Source organism: Hyperoodon ampullatus (genome assembly GCF_949752795.1).
Source record: "Hyperoodon ampullatus genome assembly, chromosome: 19".
Lineage (NCBI taxonomy): Eukaryota > Metazoa > Chordata > Mammalia > Artiodactyla > Ziphiidae > Hyperoodon > Hyperoodon ampullatus.
Genome location: NC_136932.1, coordinates 34,844,615 through 34,871,317, shown reverse-complemented (window position 1 = coordinate 34,871,317; position 26,703 = coordinate 34,844,615). Strand labels below are relative to the sequence as shown.

Below are 26,703 nucleotides of genomic sequence, written 5' to 3'. Positions count from 1 at the left end.
TGTGAATCTGTTCTCTCCACATCTCTCTTACTTTCCCCACAAATCCCCTTTTAGCTCAGGCACACAGTAGGTACTCAGCATCCTTTAGAAAGTAGACAGTGTCAGAAATGAAACCACATGCAGCAAGTTGGTCAGTGGGACGGCATGGCAGTCAACTACTTTATTAACACCATCTCGTGAGTGTTTACCTGGCCGGGGGGTGATGGGTCACAGCTTTCTCTACAGGGTACTCAGGATGGTTCTTCTTCCCTTCTGTCACAGGAAGATGCTGAAACTCTGTGGCGAGGCAGAGGACAAGCTGGCCCAGGAGCTGATTCATTTTGAATTGCAAGTCGAGAGAGATGTGATCGAGCCCCTGTTCCTGCTGGCCGAGGTCAGAAGCAGGAGTGAGGCTGGGCCCGCGTGAGCAGGGAGGGCGGAGTGGTGGGCCCTGGGGTGCTTCTGCTCCAGCCTCATGGCTATTTCTACCCCTCACCCCACTCTGTGGCACAGTGTTTCACCGGGGATCGTTCCTACCTGACTGCCTGGGGTTCCCCAGCCTGGTAGCCCTTTGAGCTGTGGGCTGACCCCTTCTCCCACCCACCCCCTCCTCTGCTGGCATCCCCATAGGTGAAGCTGCAAGGCTGGCAGCATCACCGTGTCCCCCGCAGGGTCTCCACCCCATCTCCACCCCTGCCCTCCACCTGTCTCAAGCCTTCGGTGAAATGAACAGTGGAATCTAAAATATGACACAAATGAACATAGCTACGAAACAGAAACAAACTCACAGACATAGAGGACAGACTTGTGGTTGCCAAGGGGTAGGGGAAGGGATGGATTGGGAGGTTGGGATTAACAGATGCAAACTATTATATATAGAATGGGTAAACAACAAGGTCCTACTGTACAGCACAGGGAACTATATTCAATATCCTGTGATAAACCATACTGGAAAAGAATATGAAAGAAAAAGAATGTATATATATGTATAACTGAATCACTTTGCTGTACAGCAGAAATTCACACAACACTGTAAATCAACTATACTTCAATTAAAGACTTAAAAAAAAAAATGAACAGCAGCCCCTACTCACAAGGGTTGGGGACCTGTGTCCAAGAGACTCTCTAAGGCCCCCTCACTGTTTCTGTTTACATAGGACCCTTCTCTTTCTACTTTAAAGGACATTAAAGAAAACTGTTTTCTTAAAATGAAGCCTTAATGCCTATGTGACAGTTTTGCCAGCTTCAACCAAGTGAAATTTTATCAAGAAAGAAAATCATTGGGGGATGTTATTTGTCCTGAAGCCTGGACCTACTCCCAGTTCCCTTTAATTGATCGTACAAGCCTCCACGGTGCTGTAGTGATGGAGATGTTCCACGTCTGCACTGTTTGGTGGCCACTAACCACCTGTGACTACAGAGCTCTTGAAATGTGTTTAGTGCAACGAAGGAACTAAATTTTTAATTCTGTTTAATTTTTGTTCCCTTGAATTTATTTATGTATTTATTTTTGGCCGTGCCCAGCAGCATGTGGGATCTTGGTTCTCCAACCGAGGATTGAACCTGCACCCCCTGCAGTGGAAGTGTGGAGTCTTAACCACGGGACTGCCAGGGAAGTCCACGTTCCCTTGTATTTGAAATGGCATAGCCACAGGTGGCTCAAGGCTACCTACCATATTGGGCAGCCTTGCCCTGGACGATGTCTGGTTTCCTTTCTAGACCACTCCCAGCACCTCCCCATCCCCTGGTGCCATTTCTGGGACAGATGAATGGGTAAATAATTACCGAAGTGCTTAGAAGTATTCAAGGAGAACGTTCTAGATATGGTGCTTTGATATGGACCAGCCCTCGACTTCTCGGATGCCATCCTGGTATAGCCTAGACCATTTCTGAGAGGCCCTCTTGCTCTTTATAAAGGTGCTCTGGGGTCCCAGCCAAAGCCACAAGCGAACTCAAGGGGGCAGGTCTGAGCTGGGTGCTGAGACTCGCTTTGCGTCTGGGCTCCGCGATGACCCAGGTGCCTGGGGACAATTGTCTGTCTTCCTACTGGAAGTCAGTGCCCTACTCATCTATGCCTGGAAGAGTGAATACAGAGCACCTCCTACAACACTGGACCATCCTCACATTTTTTCCTTTTAAATTCTCACATCCTGCCCCACTTGTGCTGGGCCCGCAAGCAACATCCTGCACTGGAATATTCACTTAAGTCACCTTTAGAAATAAAAGGGCATCCACACACAGCCACCGTGGGAGAACTTATCACTCAGTGAAGCCGTGGCGATGTTTATTCATTATTTACTTTGGAAAAAAAAAGCTCCCTTCTATAGGAATATATCCTAATTGCATTCCCCATAGCTTCTCAGGCCTCCTGAGGCCAGTTCTCCTCCTCCAGCTGTCTGTGTTGAATTAGGTCCGTGTGTCAGATCTACCTGCCTTTCTTCCCATGTCTGGCCCTTACACAAGCAGAGAGATGTTTTTGCCGGCTGGGTGAGAGCGGGAATGAGGCGGGCAGAAGTGAGCAGGGCGACCCAGGGCCTCTGAGATGGTCTGGCTCAACTCGGGACCTGACAGGTTCCAGTGAAGAAGGAGCAGAGTTGAGCTCAGGAAAGGGAACCGAGAATTTCCTCTGAAAATGAGGATTGGGAGACCTCGAGCAAACTTGTTGGGAAGATATCATTAACTCTTTAAGCATCTGTCTTTTCTCGCAGACATGGAAAACAAACTTATGGTTACCAAAGGGGAAAGGGAAGGCAGGGATCAATTAGGAGTTGGGAATTAGCAGGTACACACTACCATATATAAAATAGATAACCAAGAAGGCCCTACTGTATAGCACGGGGAACTATATTCAGTATCTTGTAATAACCTATAATGGAAAAGAACCTGAAAAAGAATAGATATATATGTATAACTGAATCAATTTGCTGTACACCTGAAACATTTTAAATCAACTATACTTCAATTTAAAAACATTAAAAAGAGCTTCCCTGGTGGCGCAGTGGTTGAGAGTCTGCCTGCCGATGCAGGGGACACGGGTTCGTGCCCCGGTCCGGGAAGATCCCACATGCTGCGGAGTGGCTGGGTCTGTGAGCCATGGCCGCTGAGCCTGCGTGTCCGGAGCCTGTGCTCCGCAACGGGAGAGGCCACAGCAGTGAGAGGCCCGCGTACCACAAAAAAAAAAAAAAAAAAAAAGAATCTGTCTTGGGCTTCAAATCCACTGTGTTTTTCTTCTCTTGTATCCACAGGTGGAAATCCCAAATATCCAAAAACAGAGGAAACATTTAGCAAAGCTGGTGCTGGACATGGACTCTTCACGAACGAGGTCTGGTGGGATTTCTTTGCTTTCATTTCTGCTCCTTTGAAGGAGCCGTGATCATGTTTGAGGGGCAGGGTTTTGCATGTGAGCGTTTTCATTTATCGGGTGTTTCTTATACCCACCATGTGTCAGGCGCTGGAGGTCCTGGGACCATGCTCTCATGGAGGCTACAGCCTGGTTTGGGAGTTAGATCTAGGCAGGAGAACACACACGTGAGGCTGTTTCAGAAGCCGTAAGTCATATCAAGAAGAGAGCACAGTGTAATTTTGACAGGAGATGTGGAGAAGCGGGCTGCAGCATTAGATAGGGTGAATGAGAGAAGGCTTTTTTTTGAGGAGATGACACTTGATCTCATAAGGAGGCAACCATGCAAAGATCTGGTGCAGAACTGCCCATGACAGCAGGAACAGCAGAAGCAAAGGTCCTGCGGTAGGAATGAGGTTGACGTATTCAGGACACAGAATGAAGACCAGCACGGCAGGGGTGGAAGGGACAAAGTGGGGAGTGGTAGGGGCAGAGATCAGAGAGGCAGGTAGCGTGACGTGTCGTCCCGTTTACCATGAGAGGAGTATTTCTGATCCTGGGGACCTGGTCTCCTTTTCCTGCGGTCGATGGTGTGACTGTCTCTTCTGCAGCCGTTCTGTAACCCTGAGACCATTATGGGAGAAGTGCAGTCCCAACAGTGCTGCTCTTCCCCTGCTCCCTCCTCCAGAATCTACCGGGAAATTCCCATTCCAGCAGGGGCGTGCCATGGCCCTGCAGTGGCTTTGACTGTGGCCGTCATAAGTCATGGTTGTGTGTAAATGCCTTTTTATTTCTTACAGTGGCATGTGTGCGTATGTGTGCATGTTGAAACAGTGCAGACTCATGAATAATATGGAAGGAACATTTTGGTTCCACCTTTGGTCCTTTGTAGGTCAAGTTTAAGAATCTCCGCATCTTATTTTAATTTTCTTGAGAAAAAGAAACAAAGATAAAACTGGAAATACTTTGGCTGTGAGCTATAGGATAACGAAACAAACCAGGAGTGAATGATGAGGTCCAAGATCCAGGTTGCCTGTTCTCTAGACCTGCGACCTTGGTCAAGTCACTGAACCTTCCAGAATAGTAGTCTTGTCACCTTTGCACAGACAGTAGCAACATTTGCAGTATTTGTGGGCTGACCTGGGAGGTTGTTTGGAGTGTCAGATGAGATTCTGTTTGTCACAGCACTTCCCAAGAGCTTTCCAAAAGGAAGCTGCTACTATAACTAGTTGAGGCACCAGAATTCTGCATTTGGATCAACAGAAAGTATAGCACAGTCCCCCAAGACCAGAAATAAATCAGGCTAGATTAGCAGAGAAACAGAGTTTCTTTCTTCTTCTTCTTGTTTTATTGCAGTATAGTTGATTTACAGTGCTTTCGGTGTACAGCAAAGTAATTCAATTATACATTTATATCTATCTATCGATTTTTTTCAGATTTTTTTCCATTATAGTTTATTATAAGATACTGAACATAGTTCCCTGTGCTCTACAGTAGGTCCATGTTGTTTATCCACTGTATATATGGTAGTGTGTATCTGTCAGCATTTCTTTAATTCACTTAGTGTTTCCCAAACTTCAGTCCACCTGAATGATCTTTGACATCTGTGCCAACACACCTTGTGGAATGTCGATACATTTTTTCAAAATGAGTCTATTTAAAAGAGAAATCTTAACAGCACTACCATAAAGTGAAAGGCAGTGCCCTTAGCTACAAGTATCAGGTAAATGTACAAGTGGACAGGATGAAAGCAGTACCCGTGCTGTTAAATTTTAGGTCCTGTTGCCTGTGGAAGGCTGTGATCCTGAAGTCTCCAGTTGCTGAAAAGGGAAGAGGAGGAGGATTTAGAAAGTGGTTGAAGTTACTCTGACCCAGATCTGAGGCCCTCCCCCTAGGGCCCTTGGAGGAACAGAGAGAAGGTTGCATCAGGCATAATGGTGTGGTATGACTTCCTACAGTGTCCGTGCGCCACGTAAAATGTGTCCTGTAGCCCCAGTGTTCAAGTCCCACATCCCGGAGTCACATAAGATGATGGCGGGTATGCTGCTTGTCCCACCGTCCGGGTGACGGTGGACACCGGGCTTCTGGGTTTGCAGTCATTTCCTTCTGTGAGGACCTGGGTTTTAGCTCTGAGATCTCTTCTCTGCTTCTCTAAGGAACACCTGCATTCCCAGCCCAGAGCTTCTGCTCAGAGGACTGGATGTTAGCATCAAAGCTTGTCATTGCCTTGTCCACTTACGTATTTTCATTCAGCCCCCTTAGGGGAGAGAGAGTTTCTCCCTGGTGACAGCCGTGGTCAACCTAGCCTTGTCTTATATTTTTAATGGTGACACCAAGTGGTGTGTAGATTCTGAAACCACAGAGGAGTGTCATCAGGGACCTCTCTTCCATGATTTAACAAACTTCTTCATGTCTTCAGCTCATCCTCTCTTGTGTGTTGGGATTTGGTAAGGAAATAATCTACTACCCCCTCCAAATTTTTATGCTTCTAACCTTTAACGTGGACCCTTGACAACGTTGGTTGTTTCTGAAGCCAACACACCCCAACTTCTTGTCTTTTCCTCTAACCCTTCCCCTGAGTCAGCATGAGCACTGTTTCCCAAGATGGAGCAGTGAGCGTAAGACCAGATACTGTGCTACTGAAATGCAAACGTCACCAGCTACTCTTGGAGGAGCAGTTGGGTTCTCACTGCCCCCACCTCTACCCCACCCCACTTCCCCATTTGGCCAGTCTGCATACATTAGGGTCTATTCCTTGTAGCATCCTCCTTCTGAGCCGGGACCTCAAAAAGTGGAGGATGCCAAAGGCAGAGGAGCGGAGAAGACTGGGCAGATGAAACAATAAATGTCCCACTAAAGCAGCTTTCCTGTTTCCTTCCAAAACTTCTTCCAAACTTCCTGTCACCCTGAACTGATCTTGAGTTTGCCTTCTCTTACCCTTCTCCTGGTCTCTGAAACATCTTACCCTTATTTCTGGCCTTTTTCTTTCCATTAGCCTTTCCTTAAAGCTTGTATTCTGTCTTCACCATCCCCAAATCGTAGACTGATGGCATCTTTCCCAGAGAATGATGGGGTCACCTCAGCTACCTTAGTGGGAAGAAATGAACTTTCTTCTCTTCAAACCTCAAAGCTCAAACTCTTCTTGGACAAGAAGCCTTATTTCTTCTCTTAACAGAGCAGAACAATTGTTGAGTTTACTTATAAGAGCCTCTGAATGAGAAGATCATCCTTCCTTGAAATTCATGATTTTTAAAAATATTTTAATTTTATTGGAGTATACTTGATTTACAATGTTGTGTTAGTTTCAGGTGTATAGCAAAGTGATTCAGATATACATACATATATGTTCATTGTTTTTTAGATTCTTTTTTCATATAGGTTATCACAGAATATTGAGTAGAGTTCCCTGTGCTATACAATAGGTCCTTGTTGGTTATCTATCTTATATATAGTAGTGTATGTATGTTCATCCCAAGCTCCTGATTTATCCCTCCCCACCATGTTTCCCCTTTGATAACCATAAATTTGTTTTTGATACCTATAAGTCTGTTTCCTTTTTGTAAATAAGTTCATTTGTATCTTTTTTAAAAATTAGATTCCACATATGAGTGATATCACATGATATTTGTCTTTCTCTGTCTGACTGACTTCACTTAGTAGGATCTCTAGATCCTTAGATGGATCTCTAGATCCATCCATGTTGCTGCAAATGGCATTATTTCATTCTTTTCTATGGCTGAGTAATATTCCATTATATATATATGTACCACATCTGCTTTATCCATTCCTCTGTCGATGGACATTTAGGTTGCTTCCATGTCTTGACTATTGTAAATAGTGCTGCAATGAACACTGGGGTGCATGTGTCCTTTCAGATTATGGTTCTCTCTGGTTATATGCCCAGGAGTGAGATTGCTGGCTCATATGGTAGCTCTATTTTAAGTTTTTTAAGGAACCTCCATACTGTTCTACATACTGGTTATACCAATTTACATTCCCACCAATAGCGTGCAAGGGTTCCCTTGTCTCCACACCCTCTCCAGCGTTTATTGTTTGTCGAAATTCATGATTAGTGGCACTTTTCCCAATTAGTTGCTACCTATACAAATGTTTCCAAGTTTCCCTTGATATTTTGCTATTCAGTCTCCACAAAGGGACCATTTGGGGGGCATTTTATCACTATTGTATAATATCAAAGTAGATTACTTATCCATTACAAGTAAAATTCCTTATAAATGGAGGGGAAAGGTGTATGTTTTTAAACTACCAGGACAGAATTGGGGGTAGGGGGAATAAAGGGGAATAGGGAAGAAAAGAAAGAGATAACTTTGGATAATGTCTTCATTTTAATATACATATATTAAGTGTAATTTGGATTTTTAAAAAAACAAATCTAATCCAGATCTATAAGACCCTAAAAATCAGCTTAGTGTTTGTGGCCACTTTGTTTATTTTTTACACTTATATATTGGTTAGTTTTTTTTTCCTTTAGGTAGCATGAATGGGATGGTGGTTGTAGCTCCATAATCTACCATAATCAACCATGGAAATGTATTCATTATCTGAGATCTAAATTATAGCCATGACATTTCATATTTTATTTGACTAAGCCTGGGAGGTATTAATTAAATATTTCTGTAGAGCAAACCATTATAAGAAAGAATTGCCCAGGAATTTTTACTAATCCTTATCTGTTAGCTTAGATTTTTTTTCTTAACATTTTGGAATAGAATATATCCTTTCTAATTTGCCTTGAATTCTTATCTTGGATGAGAAATCTTTCTCAGGACACATGTGTCCATCTCTGGAGCTTCAAGCCAGCTTGATGTCCTAAAGCCTTTTTAAGTAATTTTCACATGGGTGCGCTTTTTAAGTGACAGAGAATCCTTCATTTTGCTACTTTTTGCTAATAGCAAAGAGAACTAGTGTCCCCTTTTTTGATATTATAATGCCCCACTCTCTAATTTTTTCCTGCACATAACACAAGAGGAAAGAAGAATTGTACAGAGAAGACACTTAGTGGTTCAATTCTTGATTCTCAAAATGAGGGTAAAATTGCACTTTTTGCCTCCACATTGGATGGACAGTCCAAGAGCAAGATGGAACCCACAGGCCTCTTTGGTTTGGTCCGTACACTGTTGGCCTGCGTGGTTTCAGAGGATGCTATTTAATCTGTTGTCATGTTTCATCTGATGAGTTCACTTGACAGTTCGCAGCTTGTCAGTTGAAACATCCAGCAACCTATGGGCCACACTCCTCCTGCCTGGGCCCCATCAGCCCTGATCACCCTCCAGTGAACCCCTGCCAGGTCCCCGTCCCCTCCCTGTTCCTCCTGACTTCCCAAGACTGCAGCCAGGCATTGGCTGGATCAGACATGAGATATAAAGCTGTTTCTCAGCTCTAAGAAAAATCAGAAAAATCCTGATTTTTCTTAGAGCTGAGAAACAGCTTTATATCTCATGTCCCTGTCACAAGTAGGAAATAAAGGATTGGGTGGATGAGATTTTAAGATAATGACCCATTTGACTTATTTTTCCTACTTGCTGAGTCCTATAGGCTATTGAGTTTATAGCCTCAGGGGGAGAGGCCCGCTGCTGCTCCCTGCTATAGCTACTAGCATCTTAGCATAATTAGAACCTTCTTTCAGGGCCTGCTTTTGGTAATTCCTTGATAATGACTTAGCAACCAGAAATATTTGTGCTTCCCCATTAAAGTTTCCCAAGGGGCTCCCTCAGAAGGCCAGTATTCTCTGCAGAGAAATAAATGTTTAAGAAAATATAAATGAGGTGTCGCAGTGTTGATCAGAGGTTGCTTAGTGCTTACTAGTGGAGACTTTTGCTTTCACATTTGTTTTAATCTTACCCACTTGTCCTCTCACTTAGCACCCATGACTGGCTTCAGCCAAGTAGGTGAATGTTTCGAAACTCACAGCCCGCAGGATAGGCAGGAAGCTAATAGGAATGGCATGGACCGTGCTTCAGGGGAAGTAGTGGAGAAGTCATTTGGCCTGAGTGTTCAGAAGACAGTGGGGAAGATGATGGCAAATTGGGGAATCCTTGCTCTGTCTGAAGTGGCCGCTATCCTCAGCCTCCTTCAGTCCTGTCACTTGGACATTGGAGCCCCCTTTCTCCTGGTCTGGTACTGGGTACCTTTTCATTATCTCTCCTTTGGAATGAGGCTGTGTTGTTCCCTGGGTGATACTCATAATCAGCTATTTCTCTGCTTCCCACAGGGTCTCCAGGGCTTTCTCTACCTGTCTCACACCTCTCCTCTTTGTCTCCTCTTTCCCATCAGGTGGCAGCAGACTTCCAAGTCTTCAGGTTTGTCCAGCAGCTTACAGCCTGCAGGTGCCAAAGCAGATGCCCTCAGGGAGGAGATGGAGGAGTCTGCCAACAGAGTGGAGATTTGCAGGGTACCCAGCTCTTTGCTCCTTTCCACTGAGAAAGATGGGGAAGCCCTAAGGGAGTCCCTTTTTGTTGGCTGGAGGTCTATGAAAACCCTAATAGTGAGCCTCTGGTTGAATCCGTGTCCCCAGGCTTGCCTGCTGACACCTCCAAAGAGTCCTGCATGAGCCCTAAGAGTTGGGGCTTTCATGGTGACCTGGATGCAGGGGGACAGCAGTGGGTGATCACTGATATTTCTGCATGGTAGGCAAAGAGGAAATGGCCTCGGTTTCTCCACGAAGATTTTGTCAGTCATCTGAGCCCCAAATCATAGATTCTAGGCCACCCAGAACAGTCGAGAGTTTAGACAGTAGATGAGCCTTGACTCCCTGTTGATATTTCATTATTTTCTTGTTTGCCTTTTACTGTTTCCTGAGTCACTTTATCAGTCCTTTGCTTTGTGGGAGACATACATGTATCTATGAAGTTGAAATGCTAGCCAAGGAGACACTTGCAGCAAAGAAAACCTTCCACTTGTCAGGAGAGGAGGACCTCGTTCTATAAAGTGTGCCTCTGCCCTCGGGCGTGATAGGTGCCCCTCATCACCCGTCACCCACGTGCAAATGTTTCTCATCTACTTTCCCCACAAACTTTTTATGGAGCTTTGTCAGCAATACCCATTCTTGATGCTCTGTGTATATGTACATCTGTATACGTGCAGATATGCCAGTTTTGGTTTGGATCTAAGGAACAAAAATACCACATTTCTGGAATTATGCTGGTATCTGTTGTCTTCCTAACATACAGTTTTACAGGAGAGCGGCCACTTTGCATGCATACATCTTTGTTCTTTGTGGCTTTATCGAGTCTTACCTTGTCCATCAGCTTCTGCTGTTATGACCACCCTGTACAGGTGATTCAGACCTTGCATTCAGGTGACATTCACAGTCAGATAGAATTTCTCTCTGGAGTTAGAAACATCAAAACTATCTTGAAAGGATTTGCTATCTCTCAGCCTCCAGTTCTATGGAGCCAAGCAAAGTTAGACCAGTACTTCAGACCCAAGACTCATTGTGAGTAAAGCTGGTTTCTCATTTGAATTCCTGTGTCTATGGCAAAGATCTAGCTGGTGCTATTTGTGAAGAGTCACTCTTTTCTCATGTTGATTTCCCTTTTACTCTGTGTCTTCTCTACCCATTTACCATGGGTTCACGTCCTTCAGTTAAATCTTGTTTCTTACAAAATTCCTTCTTCACTAGACACAGCAGGGTGATGTTAAGAGGGGCTGCTGGTGAGTTCCCTGGTAGCCTAGTGGTTAGGATTCCAAGCTTTCACTGCTGTGGCCTGGGTTCAATCCCTGGTTGGGGAACTGGGATCCCACAAGCCTCACGGAGTGGCCAGAAATGAAAAAAAAAAAAAAAGTGGTGAGGGGAGCTGCTGAATGCAAATATCCAAACGCATTAGAGTAAAAGTTTAATAGCTTCACTCAGTCTTGGGTAGCTTCTTACACAGGCTGTTTTTACCAAAAAATATATTAAAATTCCTTTTCAGAGATTACAAAAGTATTGCATGTTCACCAAAACCAGTGGAAAAAATTTGAAAATATATTAAGAAAACACCAATAATTCTTTCCCTTCCTACCCATCAACCAACCAACCAACCCCTCCATTTGCAAAGGAGGTGACCAGTTTGCCTTTCTCAAAAATATTTATTAAGATTTGTTGTGAACAGTGTGCCCTGTGACGTGCCAAGTGGCCATAAAAGTTATATGGATAAGGAAGTAAGTGTTAGGACCTGTTACATAGCCTCCCACCCTTTTTTCTTTTTTATAATCATACAAATATGCCCTCATATATAGCATTTTTCTAGGTACTTGTTTTGTGTTTGTGTGTTTGTGTGTGTTTATAAAACAGTCATGTTGTTTCTATTGGTCTATCACTTTTCTCAATTAACAGTACATCCTGGACGTTTCTCTAGGTTAGTAGCTGTAGATACAACTTAGTCTTCTTAATAATGTATACAATATTCCTTAGTAGGGAGGTATCTACCATGATATATTTAGCTATTTTTCCTAGTGATAGATATTCAAACTAATGTGTTTTGTTTCTTTGTTTTTTGCCATCAGCAAAAATGATATAATCAACATCATTTTATGTATATTCTTATACACTGGTAACATTTTTCCCCTATAGGATAGATCCCCAAAAGTGATATTTTTAGGTAGAAGACTATGTATACTAGTTAAGTTTTAATAGATATTGACAGTTTACTTCTCTCTCTTTTTTTAAAAATTTAATTTATTTATTCATTTTTGGCTGCGTTGGGTCTTCGTTGCTGCGTGCAGGCTTTCTCTAGTTGCGGTGAGCGGGGGCTACTCTTTGTTGCAGTGTGCGGGCTTCTCATTGCTGTGGCTTCTCTTGTTGTGGAGCACGGTCTCTGGGCATGCAGGCTTCAGTAGTTGTGGCTCACGGGCTCTAGAGCACAGGCTGAGTAGTTGTGGCGCACGGGCTTAGTTGCTCCGCGGCATGTGGGGTCTTCCCGGACCAGGGCTTGAACCTGTGTCCCCTGCATTGGCAGGAGGATTCTTAACCACTGTGCCACCAGGAAAGCTCCAGTTTACCTCTCTTAAAAGGTAACTGCAATTTATATTCCCACCACTAATATACAGAATTGGACATTTCACTTTATCTTTCTCTGTAATGTATGTTTTTCCTGTTTTCAGTTTTTGCCTGTCCAGTGAGGGAAAAAAAGCTATCCCTATGTTATTATAATTTTAATTTCCCAGGATGTTAGTGGTCCTACGTATATCTTTGTGTACTTATTGGACATTCTTTCTATATTTCTAGACCTTCTTAGTTTGTCAAATTGTCTATTTGTATTGGCAGTCGGACCAGTATTTCTATTGTTTTTAATAGCGATTTGTGTAAGTTCTCTGTATAATTAGAGATATTAAACTTTCTTCTATCTGCTGTGCTGCAGATACTTTTTCCAATCTGCCGTTGTCTTTTGATTTTTGTTTATATTGATGTCTGCCATTAAGAACTTGATCATATATCTGTATTTACTTTGTATGGGAGAAGAGCCCAGGTGGTCCATCAGGCACCTTCCACCTCAAGGTTAAGAAATTTTTCTTCTTTAATATTGTTTTAATGTCTTTAATGCATCTTATACACCTATTTTGTGCATGTTGATATACCTGAAATTTATTTTTGTATGTGGTGTGCAGGAGAGATTTGGGTTTTTTCCTCCCATATGAAGAGGTAATTCATTTATTAGGTAAGCCACCTCCCCCTGAAGTGAAATCATATCCTCTGATTCCTCAGATTTATTTCTGGGCTCTGTATTCCATTCATCTGCTTGTCTGTTCCTGGGATAATACTGTGCAATCTCTCTTTTAATGACTTCATAGCAATTATAATATTCAGTAAAATAACTCCCAGTCTCTTTCATAGCTATCTTGGCTGGTCTGTGGCCTCTGTTTCATTACATGAACTGTAGAATGATCATATCCAGTGGATAAAACCACTCATTGTGCTCTCGGCAGCTTTATTTGTGTGCTGAGCAGATCCCCTTGAGAGCAGGCACTGATGTTTTCTTTAAAGTTCTCTTCTGACTACTCTTTTATTTCTGCTTCATTGGCTGCCAGCTATTCTAAACATCCACTGTGGTCCTCCTCCCTTCCCTTTCTGGGTTGCCCTAATTGGGTCATTTCCTCTTCTATCTTCATGGTTTTGTATTTTCTCAGCTGGATCTCCTACACTGTGGCAGCCCAGCAAAAGGAAAGTTTGTGGGCTGAAGGTGAGCAAGGTGGCAGTCTGGTTTCCCTATGTTTAGGCACAGCAAGGCCCAAGCAGAGCTCCCCAGATCTTTAGACCCAGAGAGCTCTTTTTTTTTTTTTTAATTTTTATTGGAGTGTAGTTGCTTTACAGTGTTGTGTTAGTTTCTACTGTACAGCAAAGCAAGTCAGCTATACATATACATAGATACGTATAGCTTTTTTGGATTTCCTTCCCATTTAGGTCACTGCAGAGTATTGAGTAGAGTTCCCTGTGCTTTACAGTAGGTTTTCATTAGTTTTCTATTTTATACATAGTATCAATAGTGTATATATGTCAATCCCCATCTCCCAGTTCATCCCACTCTCCCCTCCCCCTTGGTATCAGAACTCTTGTTCTCTACGTCTGTGTCTCTATTTCTGCTTTGCAAATAAGATCATCTGTATCATTTTTTTAGATTCCACATATATGTGTTAATATACGATATTTGTCTTTAGACCCAGAGAACTTTAGATCCAGGAAAACCAAGTCAAGGTGGGTTCCATAAGATGGAACCTGCTGGTACCTGGGGCAGGTGGGCAGGTGCAGCGTTTCTTTTTTATTCCTTCTTAGAATTTCCATGTCTCTACTTACACGATCCATCTGTTCTTGTGTGCTGCCTACTTTTTCCATTAAAGCCCTTAGCATGTTAATCATATTTTTAAACATTCCTAGCCTGATAACTCCAACATTCTTGACACATCTGACTCTGGTTCAGTTTCTCCAAACTGTGTTTTTGCCTTTTAGTATGCCTTGCAAGTTTTATCGAAAGGTGGACACAGTGTGTATTGGGTAAAGGGAACTGAGGTAAGTAGGCCTTTAGTGATGTAGTAGTCAGGTGTGGGAGCCAGGGAAGCATTTTGTAGCCCTGTGATTAGGATGAACAGGGAGATGGGGTTGAACCAGGTTCAATCCCTGGTTGAGGAACTAAGATCCCACAAGCCACACGGCACGGCCAAAAAAAAAAAAGTTTCTCCTAAGGGTAGGTCTTGTTAAGAGTAGAATGCTCTAGTACATTTCAAAATGGTACCTTTCCTCTTCCCCTTGGCAAAAGCCAAAGAGGGTTTTTCTCTGATGTTCACTGTGAGAACTTAACTCAGCAAAAGTGTGAGGGCTCCCCCGTTCCCTGGAGTTTTTAATTCTCAGACTTGTCCACCGTGAGCCTCCTGTGGTTTGTCAATTACAGTTCAGGGTTTGCTGAAACTACGGAGGTTTCTGCTCCCGGATTTCTTCTCCAGTAAGTAGTGATTCTCGTATTCACCTGTCTGCCTCTCTGGTTTGGGGGCAGTGCTTTGCCCTGTACCCTCACTTCTCTGATAGATCTAAAAAGAGTTGTTGATTTTTTAGTTTTTTGCAGCTCTTTACGTTTGTTAGGACTGAGCTTCTACGTGCCAAATAGGAAACCAGAAGTCAACAGTAAAACTCAAGGTTTCACTTTTTACCAAGAAAAAGTACTTAAGAGACCAGTATTTATAAATATCTTGGGGATTTTTTTTAACAACAGAAATATCTAAAATCCTACCATAACATTTGTAATATAGAGTAATTATAAAATATTACTAAGAAAATCAAAGAAGGCTTTATAAAACTGAGAGGTGTTTTTAGATGAGAAGAGTTAATACTATACAAATTGAATTTCCCCCAAATTATTTTGATTACAAGTGTAGTATTTTGATTGTGGTAAATTGCAATAAATATTTCAAAGGGTAGTAAAAGGTTTCTAAAGTTATGGTGGGAGAATTATTGGAGCTTTGAATTATTATCTCCTAAAATGTATTATAGGATTATGTAGTTAAAATAGGTACTATTTAAAAAAATAAATACATCAGTGGAAAAAAAAAAGGCCTCCCAGCCAGAAGAAAATCCAGAATCCAAGTATATGAGACGTTTCATCTGTGAGATATGTAATCCATAGGGACAATCTATTCGTGAATAATTCTCAGACATTTGGTTGGTTAGTTCTTTGAAAAAAGAAATCTGTATCTGATACAAGTACCAAAATAAATTCCCAATTTATTAAAGATTTAAATGTCATATTCTCTACTGAATATATATATACGGATATTTATATTGTTGGTTGAGAAGCACCAAGCAGATTACCAAAGGAGGAAGTTGTAAAGAGAAAAATTTCATACATACTACTATTTACAGAAGCCCTAAAAAAATGCAGTACTGGAAAAAAAATAAGTTACAGTTTCAAACAGAAAATTGGGGAAGATATTAGCAGTATTTGATAAAACTGATGTTCTCATCAATCTAAAAAACTCTTAGAAATCTTATAAATAAGAAATAGATGAAGACTCTCATAGGAAAATAGGTACTCAGGGTCACAAGGAATTGACAATGGATGACACAAATGGGTAATAAAGGTAGAAGAAAGTTAAGCTCTTGATCAAAAAATACAAATTAAAAACACATTATTTAAATTTCCTCTATAAATTTGTTTGTGATTAAACAGAATCAAATGGTTATTACAGAAAACAAACAAAACTCATGGATTACTCCTTGTAGTATAAATGGTGATCTTTCTTTTTGTTTGTTTGTTTGTTTTTGTTTGTTTGTTTGTTTTGCGGTACGCGGGCCTCTCACTGCTGTGGCCTCTCCCATTGCGGAGCACAGGCTCCGGACACACAGGCCCAGCGGCCGTGGTTCACGGGCCCAGCCGCTCCGCAGCATGTGGGATCCTCCCGGACCGGGGCACGAACCCGTGTCCCCTGCATCGGCAGGCAGACTCTCAACCACTGTGCCACCAGGGAAGCCCCAATGGTGATCTTTCTGATCTTTCAGCAGTATAATGCATAAGATCTAATTTCCCAACTCATAATTATCTTTCTAATATTCTTTAAGTTAACTCTAAGGAGTTATACAATCAGAATTAATTTTAACTGCAGAATTTATCCAAAGAAATAATCAAGAGATGGGTGGAAAACTGTATTAACAGATGCTTTTTCAAGTGTTGTTATAATAGTGATAAATTAGAAACACAATAACCAGCAAAAGAAACAGAGTCAGTCCATCCATACAGTAAATGCCATGACCAATAGGAAGCATGTTTCTCTGCGGGGGGGGTAATGAGCTACCAAGCAGTCTGATCCCATTTTTTGTAAACCAGGCAATCATATGACTGATTAAAATAAGTACAAAATGGGCAAATGTCAGTATCTGTAGTGGTTATCTCTGCACGGTTATCTCTGTGTGGTGGGAATACAGGTGAATTTGTTTTTTTACTTCGTATTTTTTTGAATATGGATCCGTTGCAAAATCAGAAAACAAATGATTTTTTAAATACATAAAATTCTGGTGATTATTAATGGAAGATTTTTTCCCTTTATAAAGAAAATTCACTAATGATTTAGATTAGTGGGAATTTATTTTTTAAAATAGTCTATTGATATCTATGAATAAAATAAATTTAATTAATAACATTTATTAATAATTATAAATAATTTAGATTAATATTTATTTATTTTTATTTTTTGGCCGTGCTGTGCAGCATGTGGATTCTCAGTTCCCCAACCGGGGATCGAACCCGGGCCCCCTGCATTGGAAGCGCAGAGTCTTAACGATTGGACCGCCAGGGAAGTCCCAATATTTATTTTATTTATTTAGATGAATAGAAATTTGATTTCGAGTTTCCACTTTTATTTCTCACTTGTGTGGCTTACTTGGAGTCTATATTGTTAACTTCCTAAGATGGTAATGTGATTGTACCTTTAGAAAACCCTGTCGTGTTCCTGCGGGCACACACAGTTGGCCCGACTTTTCTGAGATCATCTGCTGAGTCCTTGAAGGTGATTTGTTATGGCATTTAGTCCCTTCCAAGACGCTCCCTTCCTTTCCTCTGTCTGCTGAGCCATTTTAATCACTCCACCCTTTGTTTTTCCCTGACTTGAAATATCTCCCTGAGGCCTGTCAGGCTGGCGATGGATGTTTCCAGACCAAGGCTGCTGGGGGGATGGCAAACAAGGTTGAGTTCTAACAAAACCACTTTCTCTTGCACCTTTGACAGATGAGGCATTCATGGTAGGGATGCTCTGGTGGAAGGGAACTGAGGTGGGTGGTCCTAGAGCCCCTTTTATTCTTTGGGAAAGTTACCTTGAACTCTTGGTAGCTACTCTTCTGAAATTGGGATCTTGGTTCTATTGTCTTGTGTACAAGAATGCTTTAAGGATGTTTGCCTGTCAAGGATACTGGAAAAGGAAGCAGATTACTCCTCCCTTCCCCGTGCTCACTGAGAACAGCTTAATCGGCAGCTGGAGAAGCTGCTGAGGTTATTGCAGTCGGTGCAGAATTCTCTTCCTGAATCATGTATTGCCTGCTTTAATCCCTTCAGCATCTGGGTCAGCTTTCTTGTGCTGTTTTTTTTTTTCTTCCTTTTTACTGAGATATAGTTGACATACAATATCATGTTCGTTTCAGGTGTGCTACATGATGATTTGACATTTGCATGCATTATGAAATGACCGCCACGAAAAGTCTAGTAACAATCTGTCCTCATACAAAGTTATTGCAATATTATTGACCATCTTCCTTGTGCTGTATATTACATCCCATGGCTTCTTTATTATGTAACTGGAAGTTTGCACCTCTTAATCCCCCTCACCTATTTTCCCCACCCCCCTAACCCCTTCCCTTCTGGCAACTACTGTTCTCTATGAGTCTGTTTTCGTTTTGTTTTGTTTTTTAGATTCGACCTATGAGATCATGCAGTATTTGTTTCTCTGTCTGACTTATTTCGCTTAGCATAATGCCCTCTAGGTCTGTTCATTGTTACAGATGGTGAGATTTCATTCTTTTTTTTTTGGCTGGGTAGTACTCCGTTGTATATACACCACATCTTCTTTATCCATTGGTCTATCAATGGACACTTAGGTTGCTTCTATATCTTGGCAATTGGAAATAGTGCTGCTCTAAGCATTGGGGTGATATTTTCATGTTACTTCAACTTGAACATTATAGACTCTTTTCTCCTTAACTAAGCATCTCTTCTGAAATCTACCTCAAGGCTACCAAATAGGGAGGGATGTCAGAGATCACATGACTTGCACACACAAGTTTAGAGATGTGACATGTCCAAAGATACGGTTACTGACAAAGTCTACATCCGCTCAAGATGCACTTTTATCGCACCTTGCAGGGAGTGTTTCTGTGAGACAGACAACTGTCCTCCTTGGAGGGTACACTTTCCAGAACCAGACACAGCATTCAGCCATTGTTCTCGGTCCCATGGGAAGCTCAGTGGTGGAGGACTGTTCACACTATGAGATTTGTGTGTGATGTTGGATGAGCCCAGGTTTTGCCAAGTTTGGAATCAGCAGTCCTTCCCCTGCCCACCTGTCTTACCCAGCTTCCCATGACTTGATGTGTTTCTGTTTCTTTCCCATATGCTGGGAACCAATCAGAATTGAGAATGAAGGAGAGCAAGGCAGGTAGCATCATCAAAGGGAAGAAACGGCAAGACGAGGAAAGCAGAAGCGCAGTTTGTACCTGGCGGGGCTGCCTCGGACGGTGGTGCCTGCCACAGAGATGTAGGGAAGTAATTTGCACATCACTCCCCCATACCAGCTTTCTTAACTCTTGATGTAGCCCACGTGTTAAGTAAACGCCCTGGGAAAACACTGGCTTAGGTGTTCTTTTCCCGCTTATTCATCTTCTAGAGCCGTGGTTGGGAAACGGGGGAATGTCCACAGGCAAAGTTTGTAATCTGTCAAGTATTATGAAAAATGAGATCAATCACGGTTAAGGCTCTTTCTTCTGTGATGCTTAGACTCCTGCATGACCCACCTTCTATCTTGTGTTTTACCCCCTACAGGACCAGCTGTCGGCTGACATGTACAGTTTTGTGGCCAAAGAAATTGACTATGCAAACTACTTTCAAACGGTAAGGGTCCAGAAAGGTGAGGCTGCTTGAAGTCTGTTTACAGGCATCATGGTGTGGACAGGGAGGAACGCCGGCCTCGGACTGAGGGCCCCTAGATTGAGCACGTCCTGAGAATGGATGGGGCTTTGACTGTTCTACCAGTGAATAAATCCTGCCTTCTAGTTCTCCTTGTATGGATTTCTCCAAAAGCCCAAGAATAAAATTCAGCTTCATCCATGAAGATGACTGCAACTCAGTGATCTATGGCAGTGGTTCTCAACCAGGGGTGATTCTGTCTCCTCTTCCAGCAGAGGTCTGGCCATGTCTGGAGACGTTTTTGGCTGTCACCGTTGATGGGGGAGGTGTTACAGGCATCCAGGAGGCGGAGGTCAAATTTGTTGCGAAATATCCTGAAATGCACAGGACGACTCTCACAACAGGGGATAATCCAGCCCCAAAATGTCAGCAGAGCCAAGGTTGAGAAACCTGAATCTGTCATCAGTAAGGAACCTGGGAAGAAGGAGAAGGGGGATGGGGAGGGGGAGAGGGAGAGGAAGAAGAAGAAGAGGAGGAGGAGGAGGAAGAGGAGGAGGAGGAGGAAGAGGAGGAGGAAGAGGAAGGAGAAGAGGAAGAAGAAGAAGAAGAAGAAGAAGAAAAAAACCCCACCTGGCGCGTATTTGTTTTTTAATCTAGATTTTTGCCCAAGACGGTGGCAAGTAGGTAAAGGAGGATTGATACGGCCTGTTTGCCTGTCTTTCATCTGTGAGAGCAGATTTAGAGAGTAGAGAATCAGGGTCTGAGTCATCCATACTTGAATGATCGGACCCAAATAATTAGGACCCTGGCTACTTACCAGGGAAAATACAAAGCAACTGGAAGAAAAAAAAAAAACTTGAGAAGAAAAAATACAAATGAAAAATCCAGTTAAGCTCACCTGCTTTTCAAGTTGGGAATGAAACTCAAATCTCAAAGCATCTCTTTATGGAAAAGGAAGTAACAGAAAAGGAAGGAAGGTAAAGGGAAGAAAGAGGAGGAGGAATTCTGAGAAGTTTAAATGTGTTGATAAGCGTGGGGCAGAGCTGTGGGCGGTCCGCACTCTCCCTGCGTGGGCGTCAGTGGCTGAGAAGGCCAGAGTTTCTTCTGCCCTGAGAGAGAGCTGATAGGTGTTTCTTCCAACTTGGAAAGTTTATTTTAAAATAGTGGGATTGGGCTTCCCTGGTGGCGCAGTGGTTAAGCATCGCCTGCTAATGCAGGGGACACAGGTTCGAGCCCTGGTCCGGGAAGATCCCACATGCCGTGGAGCGACTAAGCCCTTGAGCTGCAACTACCGAGCCTGCGCTCTAGAGCCCATGAGCCACAACTACTGAAGCCCACGTGCCTAGAGCCCGTGCTCCGCAACAAGAGAAGCCACTGCAACGAGAAGCCCACGCACCGCAACGAAGAGTAGCCCCCGCTCGCCGCAACCGGAGAAAGCCTGCGCACAGTAATTTTCAAGTATATTCCATCAGTTTTATATGCGAAGATAATATTTCATTTTAGAGTTTCTAAAACGAATGACATGATTGACATTCCAAGCATTATTAGCTTACCTAATTGCCATTTGGGTACCATTTATTGCAACATTCTGATTTTTTTTTTTAATTCCCTTTTCGTTTTCCTTGGGGATAACAGTAGCTACTCTTCACACCAGACTTCTCAGCAGAGTGACTCCCACCTTTTCCCTCACACATGCGCAATTTTTTTTGGAGGAGGAGGAGGTAGAGATTCAGAAAATAAATGAAGTGACTGTTGTTCACAGGTTTTCCTCTGCTCTTATCACCATTTCAGCAGCTTTTTTAGTAGTGAGATGGGCAAAGTAGAACATCTTGAAGGACTTTGTTCTTTGGCCTGCATCACGATAACCAAAGCAATTTTACCTCCCAAGATACTTGAAGAGGACTGTGGAGCAAGCACATGTTTTCCGACCAGTTATATCTTGAACTGTTTTGGCAGAAATCAAGATATATAGAGGCTCATGGCATTTAGCGCCATCTCATAGGCACACGGATTTCTGAATGTGTTCTCCATTTATAGTCTTTCATTGTTGCACCTCTTCGGTGCCTTTTGCCGGGAGAACTGGGGGCGGGGTGCTCGCTAGGTGGGGCGACAGTGAGGGCAGGCTCAGCCCTGGGGTGTCCTGCCTTCCTCCCCGATTCCCCTGCTTTCCAGACTTCCATGTGTGGTCACCTCCCTGCCACAGAGGCTAAGGAGACACATGCCTGTCATCGCGGGTGGGTGGAGGAAAGAGCAGGGCACCACATAGGGCACCCCAGTGGCGCGGCAGCCTGTGCTCCCCACCCGTCAGCAAAGGGTGACACTCGCTCTTGTGTTCCCTCAGCTCATAGAAGTGCAGGCCGAGTACCACAGGAAGTCACTGACGCTCCTGCAGGCTGTGTTGCCTCAGATAAAAGCACAGCAGGGTGAGTGCAGACATTGCCTGGACCGGGGAGGCTGGGGAGCCTGCTTCCCAGAGAAGCCTGGTGCCCTGTGCTTGGCTCACGTGCTGCTCCCCGAGCAGGGCCACGCTTAGATGAGCCCCAGGACCTCCCCCAGCAGGTGTCTTGCCCCAGCGGCAGTGAAGCCAAGCACACTCATACACACTGCCCCATGGGGATGAGTCGGGTGTGCATGAGCATGCGTGGAGGTGCGTGGGTGACAGGAAGCCCACCAGCTCTGCTCACGTGGGCTGGCCGTCCATTCCACCCACTCCCCGCATCATCCCCCAAAACCACAAAAATGGAGACTCAGCTGGGCTCCGTGTCTTTGGTAAACTTAGGAGAATCAGTGTGAGCAGAGGAAGGGAAGATGCCCACATGGGTGACCTCCACTGACCCCTTTCACTGACCCCTCTCTTGCTCTGCTGCCCCCCGACAGAGGCCTGGGTGGAGAAACCTTCCTTCGGGAAGCCCCTGGAGGAGCACCTCCTGATCAGCGGCCGGGAGATTGCCTTCCCCATCGAGGCGTGTGTGACGATGCTGCTGGAGTGTGGGATGCAAGAGGAGGTGGGTCCGGGCACAGCCGAGCTCTGCCTCGAGCAGGGCTGCTCATCTGCGAGATGGAACCTCTGGGCTCTCCTTCTCTGTTACCGTCCTCACCCAGCCCCACAAACCCAAACCCATGAAGACGCGGTACAGCTGCCCCTCCTCAAACTGGTCCTGCTTTCTCCCATGAGCCTTCGCTCTCCGGGGACAGTGGAGGATTGCAGGACATGATACCACTGGCCCTGAGGATCTTACAGCCCCGCCCTGTCCCTTCTTTCTGTATTTTTAATGTGATTGGGGCATTTTCCTCCCCCTCCCCCTCCTCCTCCCCTCCCCCTTCTCCCCTCCTCCCCTCCCCCTTCTCCCCCTCCCCCTTCTCCCCCTCCTCCCCTCCCCCTCCCCCTCCTCCTCCCCTCCCCCTTCTCCCCTCCCCTCCCCCTTCTCCCCTCCTCCCCTCCCCCTTCTCCCCTCCTCCCCTTCCTCCCCTCCCCTTCTCCCCTCCTCCCCTCCCCCTTCTCCCCCTCCTCCCCCTCCCCTCCTCCTCCTCCCCCTCCTCCTCCCCTCCTCCCCTCCCCCTTCTCCCCTCCTCCCCTCCCCCTTCTCCCCTCCTCCCCTCCCCCTCCTCTTCCCCCTCCTCCTCCCCCTCCTTCCCTCCTCCTCGTCCTCTCCTCCTCCTCCCCCTCCTTCCCTCCTCCTTGTCCTCTCCTCCTCCTCCCCCTCATCCTCTCCTCCTCCTCCCCCTCCTCCTCCCCCCCTCCCCCTCCTTCCCCCTCTGATCCTCTGCCTCCTCTTTCTCTAATTGAAAAAATAGATCTTTTAACATTTTTGGTCATAACCTTTTTATAGAGATCCTGAAAATATGATTGATACAGACATTAGAAAGCATTTCATATGAGTCACATGTAAAGAGACATTGGTGACTTTTGTTTTTCTTGTTGTGTAAATGTTTTCCTGGGAGATAGACCTCATCTTTGGCTTCTTATACAGGCAATTTAAAAATCATTACTCCATCTTCATTTAATCTCATCAGCCAACCAGTATTTATTTAGGGCATTTATTACTGAGCAAAGTATAAAAGAGTGAGATGGGGGCTTATGAACTTATGAGGGGAGAGGAGTCTAGCATCTGTCACATAAACCTGATTCATTCAAAACAGTCAGTAAGCACTCTAAGTATCACTAGGTCCAGGGCGGGCAGCGAGGGAGGGGTCAGAAGGGGAGGAAGCTGATGAACGATGAAGCTGGATGTCTGCTGCCCCCTATAAGCCAGGCGTGTTTTAGATTCAGCTATTCGGAAGGGATGGGAATAAATGGGTTTTGGACCCCATTTTAAGTGCCAGGCATTTTCATGTATATTACAAGTGAAAAGACGGTAAGGTTTTTTCAGCCCCTGAGGGATGGTTTCATGGAGGGAGGTGAACTTGGCTTATTCTTTCCCCATCATTTGTTTTTAATTATGGAAAAACTGAAAGACAGAAGAGAAGATACTGCACCTCATCGCCTGGCTTATGGTCAGTCAGGTCCATCTCTACCTTCACCTTCCACCGCAGCCCCTGGCTGGACGTTTTGAAGCCTATCCCAGACATTCTGTCATTGCATCTGCAGGACTTCAGTGTGTGTGTCTCTGAAAGATAAGGAATGTTTCTAAATGTAACTGTACAGTATTATTCTATAAAAAAGTGAAAAGAATTTGTTGCTGCCTTCACATGCCTACTCAGTGAGAACAGGGTCTGGAAGATCAGGTCCTCCGACTTCTCCTGTGTTGTCTCCTGACTCTCCCACCTGCTCTATCCGGACCTTTCCGCCTCTCACCAGGCCTCGCTCTCACTCGCGTTGTCCGCCCCACCCTCCAGCTGTGCTTCAGCTCTTCTCCTTTAACAACACGTAGGCTCAGGTTGCCCCAAGCCTGGAAAAATCTCTTCTCTCAATCCAACCACAGCCTCAATATTCCTTCCCTTGCACTTTGGTTTTGTGTTTTATGCTACCCAATTTCTTTTTAAAAATTTTTTATTTTACTTATTTTTTATTGAAGTATCATTGATTTATACCACGTTGTGTTAGTTTCAAGTGTACAGCAAAGTGATTCAGTTATACATATATATTTTTCATATTCTTTTCCATTATGATTTACTGCAGGATATTGAATATAGTCCCCTGTGCTATACGGTAGACCTTGTTGTTTATCTCTTTTATGTATTGTAGTTTGTATCTGCGAATCCCACACTCCTAATTTATCCTTCCCCCACCCCCATTCCTCTTTGGTAACCATAAGTTTGTTTTCTAAGTCTGTGAGTCTGTTTCGTAAGTAAGTTCATTTGTATCATTTTTTTAGATTCCACATATAAGTGATATCCTATGATATTTGTCTTTCTCTGTCTGACTTCGCTTAGAATGATAATCTCTAGGTCCATCCATGTTGCTGCGAATGGCATTATCTCATTCTTTTTTATGGCTGAGTAGTATTCCATTGTATATATAGACCACATCTTCTTTATCCATGCATCTGTTGATGGACACTTAGGTTGCTCCCATGTCTTGGCTGTTGTGAATAGTGCTGCTGTGAACATAGGGGGTCATGTATCTTTGTTAGTTAGAGTTTTCTCTGGATCTATGCCCAGGACTGGCATTGCTGGATCATATGGCAACTCTATTTTGAGTTTTTTAAGGAACCTCCATCCTGTTCTCTGTAGTGGCTTGTGCTACTCAGTTTCTTAAAGTAGCTCTCATCGTCTGTTGCTCCTGCATCCTCACCACCACTCACTCACTCACTCCTCTTCTTTTTTTGGTCCCTTCTGCCCCCACGACTGAGCTGAAGCTGCCCTCAGTGGTCCCCAGGGATCCCCACTGCTACTTCCCATGACTTAGTCCAGCCTCCTTGGCCGTCACTGCCTGTGAAGTTGCTAACATACTCGTCCTTGAAACCAGCTCTTCCCTGGACTCCTGGGTCCCCCCAGCCCCTGCCGGCAGCATCGGGGGGAATCTGCACCGCCCAGCCCCGCCCTCTGCTAGTCTGATCTTTGCTGCGGTGCCATCACCCTCTCTGAGAGCTTTGCCTGACCTTAGTGAGGACTCAGGGTTCTCGTCCTCCTGTGGGCTCCACTCCTGAGTTTTCTGCCATGTCTTCAACATTTCCATGCAGATTTTCCTCTCACGCCCCCAAAACTGGACTCACAAGCTATTTTAACAACCCTCCCACCCCTGCACCCCTGGTGTTTGTCACTGCATGAAGCAGCCATCTCAGTGACACTGTCAGAAATCTAAAAGATTCTCTTTGACAACTCTGCCCCCTTCGCTTTGACTCCGTCCATCACCGGGTGTGGTTGCTCTCTCCCCAGGGCCGTGGCGTGGCTTGAGGAGGGTCTCGCCCGCTCCTTCAATGCATGTGCAGCCTGCTTTGGGGCTGTAGCAGCCTTACGTATGCACTGGTCCAAACGTGCTCATGAGGCTTCCTCACAGGGATGCCATAGAGCTTTGGACATCGATTTATCTGACATACCCTATCCTGAGAAGGGGGCTAGCAGTCTTAGCAGGCAGAAAACTCAGTGTTCCGGATGAGGCATGTTTTCTTCTGAAGGAACTTGGAAATCTGAGTGGCCATAAACAGTTAAAGGAGCAAGGGGGATCCTGCCAGCATCTCGGTGTCTGGGCTGCATCACAGAATTCAAGGAGCTGAGCAGGTGAAACAAACCAACGGGTCTTCCACCCATGCCTACCTTCCCCGTGACTTGGGGGCTCCCCTCCAGCTCTGACCTGCTCGCGTCTCCCCTTCCACACACCCCTGGCATCCTTCTCCCTTTATACGGCAGTAGCTCACTTTTGCAGCGGTTCACGTGGAAGAGGTGACAATGACTCGAAAGTAACTTTAAGAATAAAACACGAAGGGGCTGCAGGAGGCGGAGGCGTTGCTGCCTCATAACCACCCCCAGTCTGCCCATCCCCTGAGGGCATGGCCTTGCTGAGTTCCTCAAGGTGTAGCCCTGTGCCTCCTGAGATACGCAGACACAAAGACACACACAAAGACACACACAAAGACAAAGACACGGACACACACACAAAGACACAGACACAGAGACACACACACACACAAAGACACAGACACAAAGAAACGGACACACAGACACACAAAGACACAGACACAAACGGACACACAGACACACAAAGACACAGACACAAAGAAACGGACACACAGACACAAAGACACAGACACAAAGACACGGACACACACAGAGACACAGGTGCACACACACACTGTAGACCTTTGTGCATGCATCCACCTCCTAGACCTCCAACGCTGACCAGGTCTCAGT

The 26,703-nt window shown here is 44.5% G+C and overlaps 1 protein-coding gene across 3 annotated transcripts in view; it reads left to right on the top strand.

Annotated features, from left to right (window-relative positions):
• ARHGAP44 (Rho GTPase activating protein 44) overlaps nucleotides 1-26,703 on the top strand; it is a gene marked incomplete at both ends in the record, with an annotated part of 145,020 nt that overhangs the window by 90,891 nt on the left and 27,426 nt on the right. For all 3 annotated transcript variants that reach the window (XM_079724751.1, XM_079724750.1, XM_079724749.1), the window contains 6 exons: nucleotides 262-373; nucleotides 3,225-3,301; nucleotides 9,614-9,731; nucleotides 19,330-19,398; nucleotides 21,755-21,836; nucleotides 22,291-22,418. In XM_079724751.1, the coding sequence (XP_079580877.1) occupies nucleotides 262-373; nucleotides 3,225-3,301; nucleotides 9,614-9,731; nucleotides 19,330-19,398; nucleotides 21,755-21,836; nucleotides 22,291-22,418 (586 nt within the window). The remainder of the gene's footprint in view (nucleotides 1-261; nucleotides 374-3,224; nucleotides 3,302-9,613; nucleotides 9,732-19,329; nucleotides 19,399-21,754; nucleotides 21,837-22,290; nucleotides 22,419-26,703) is intronic.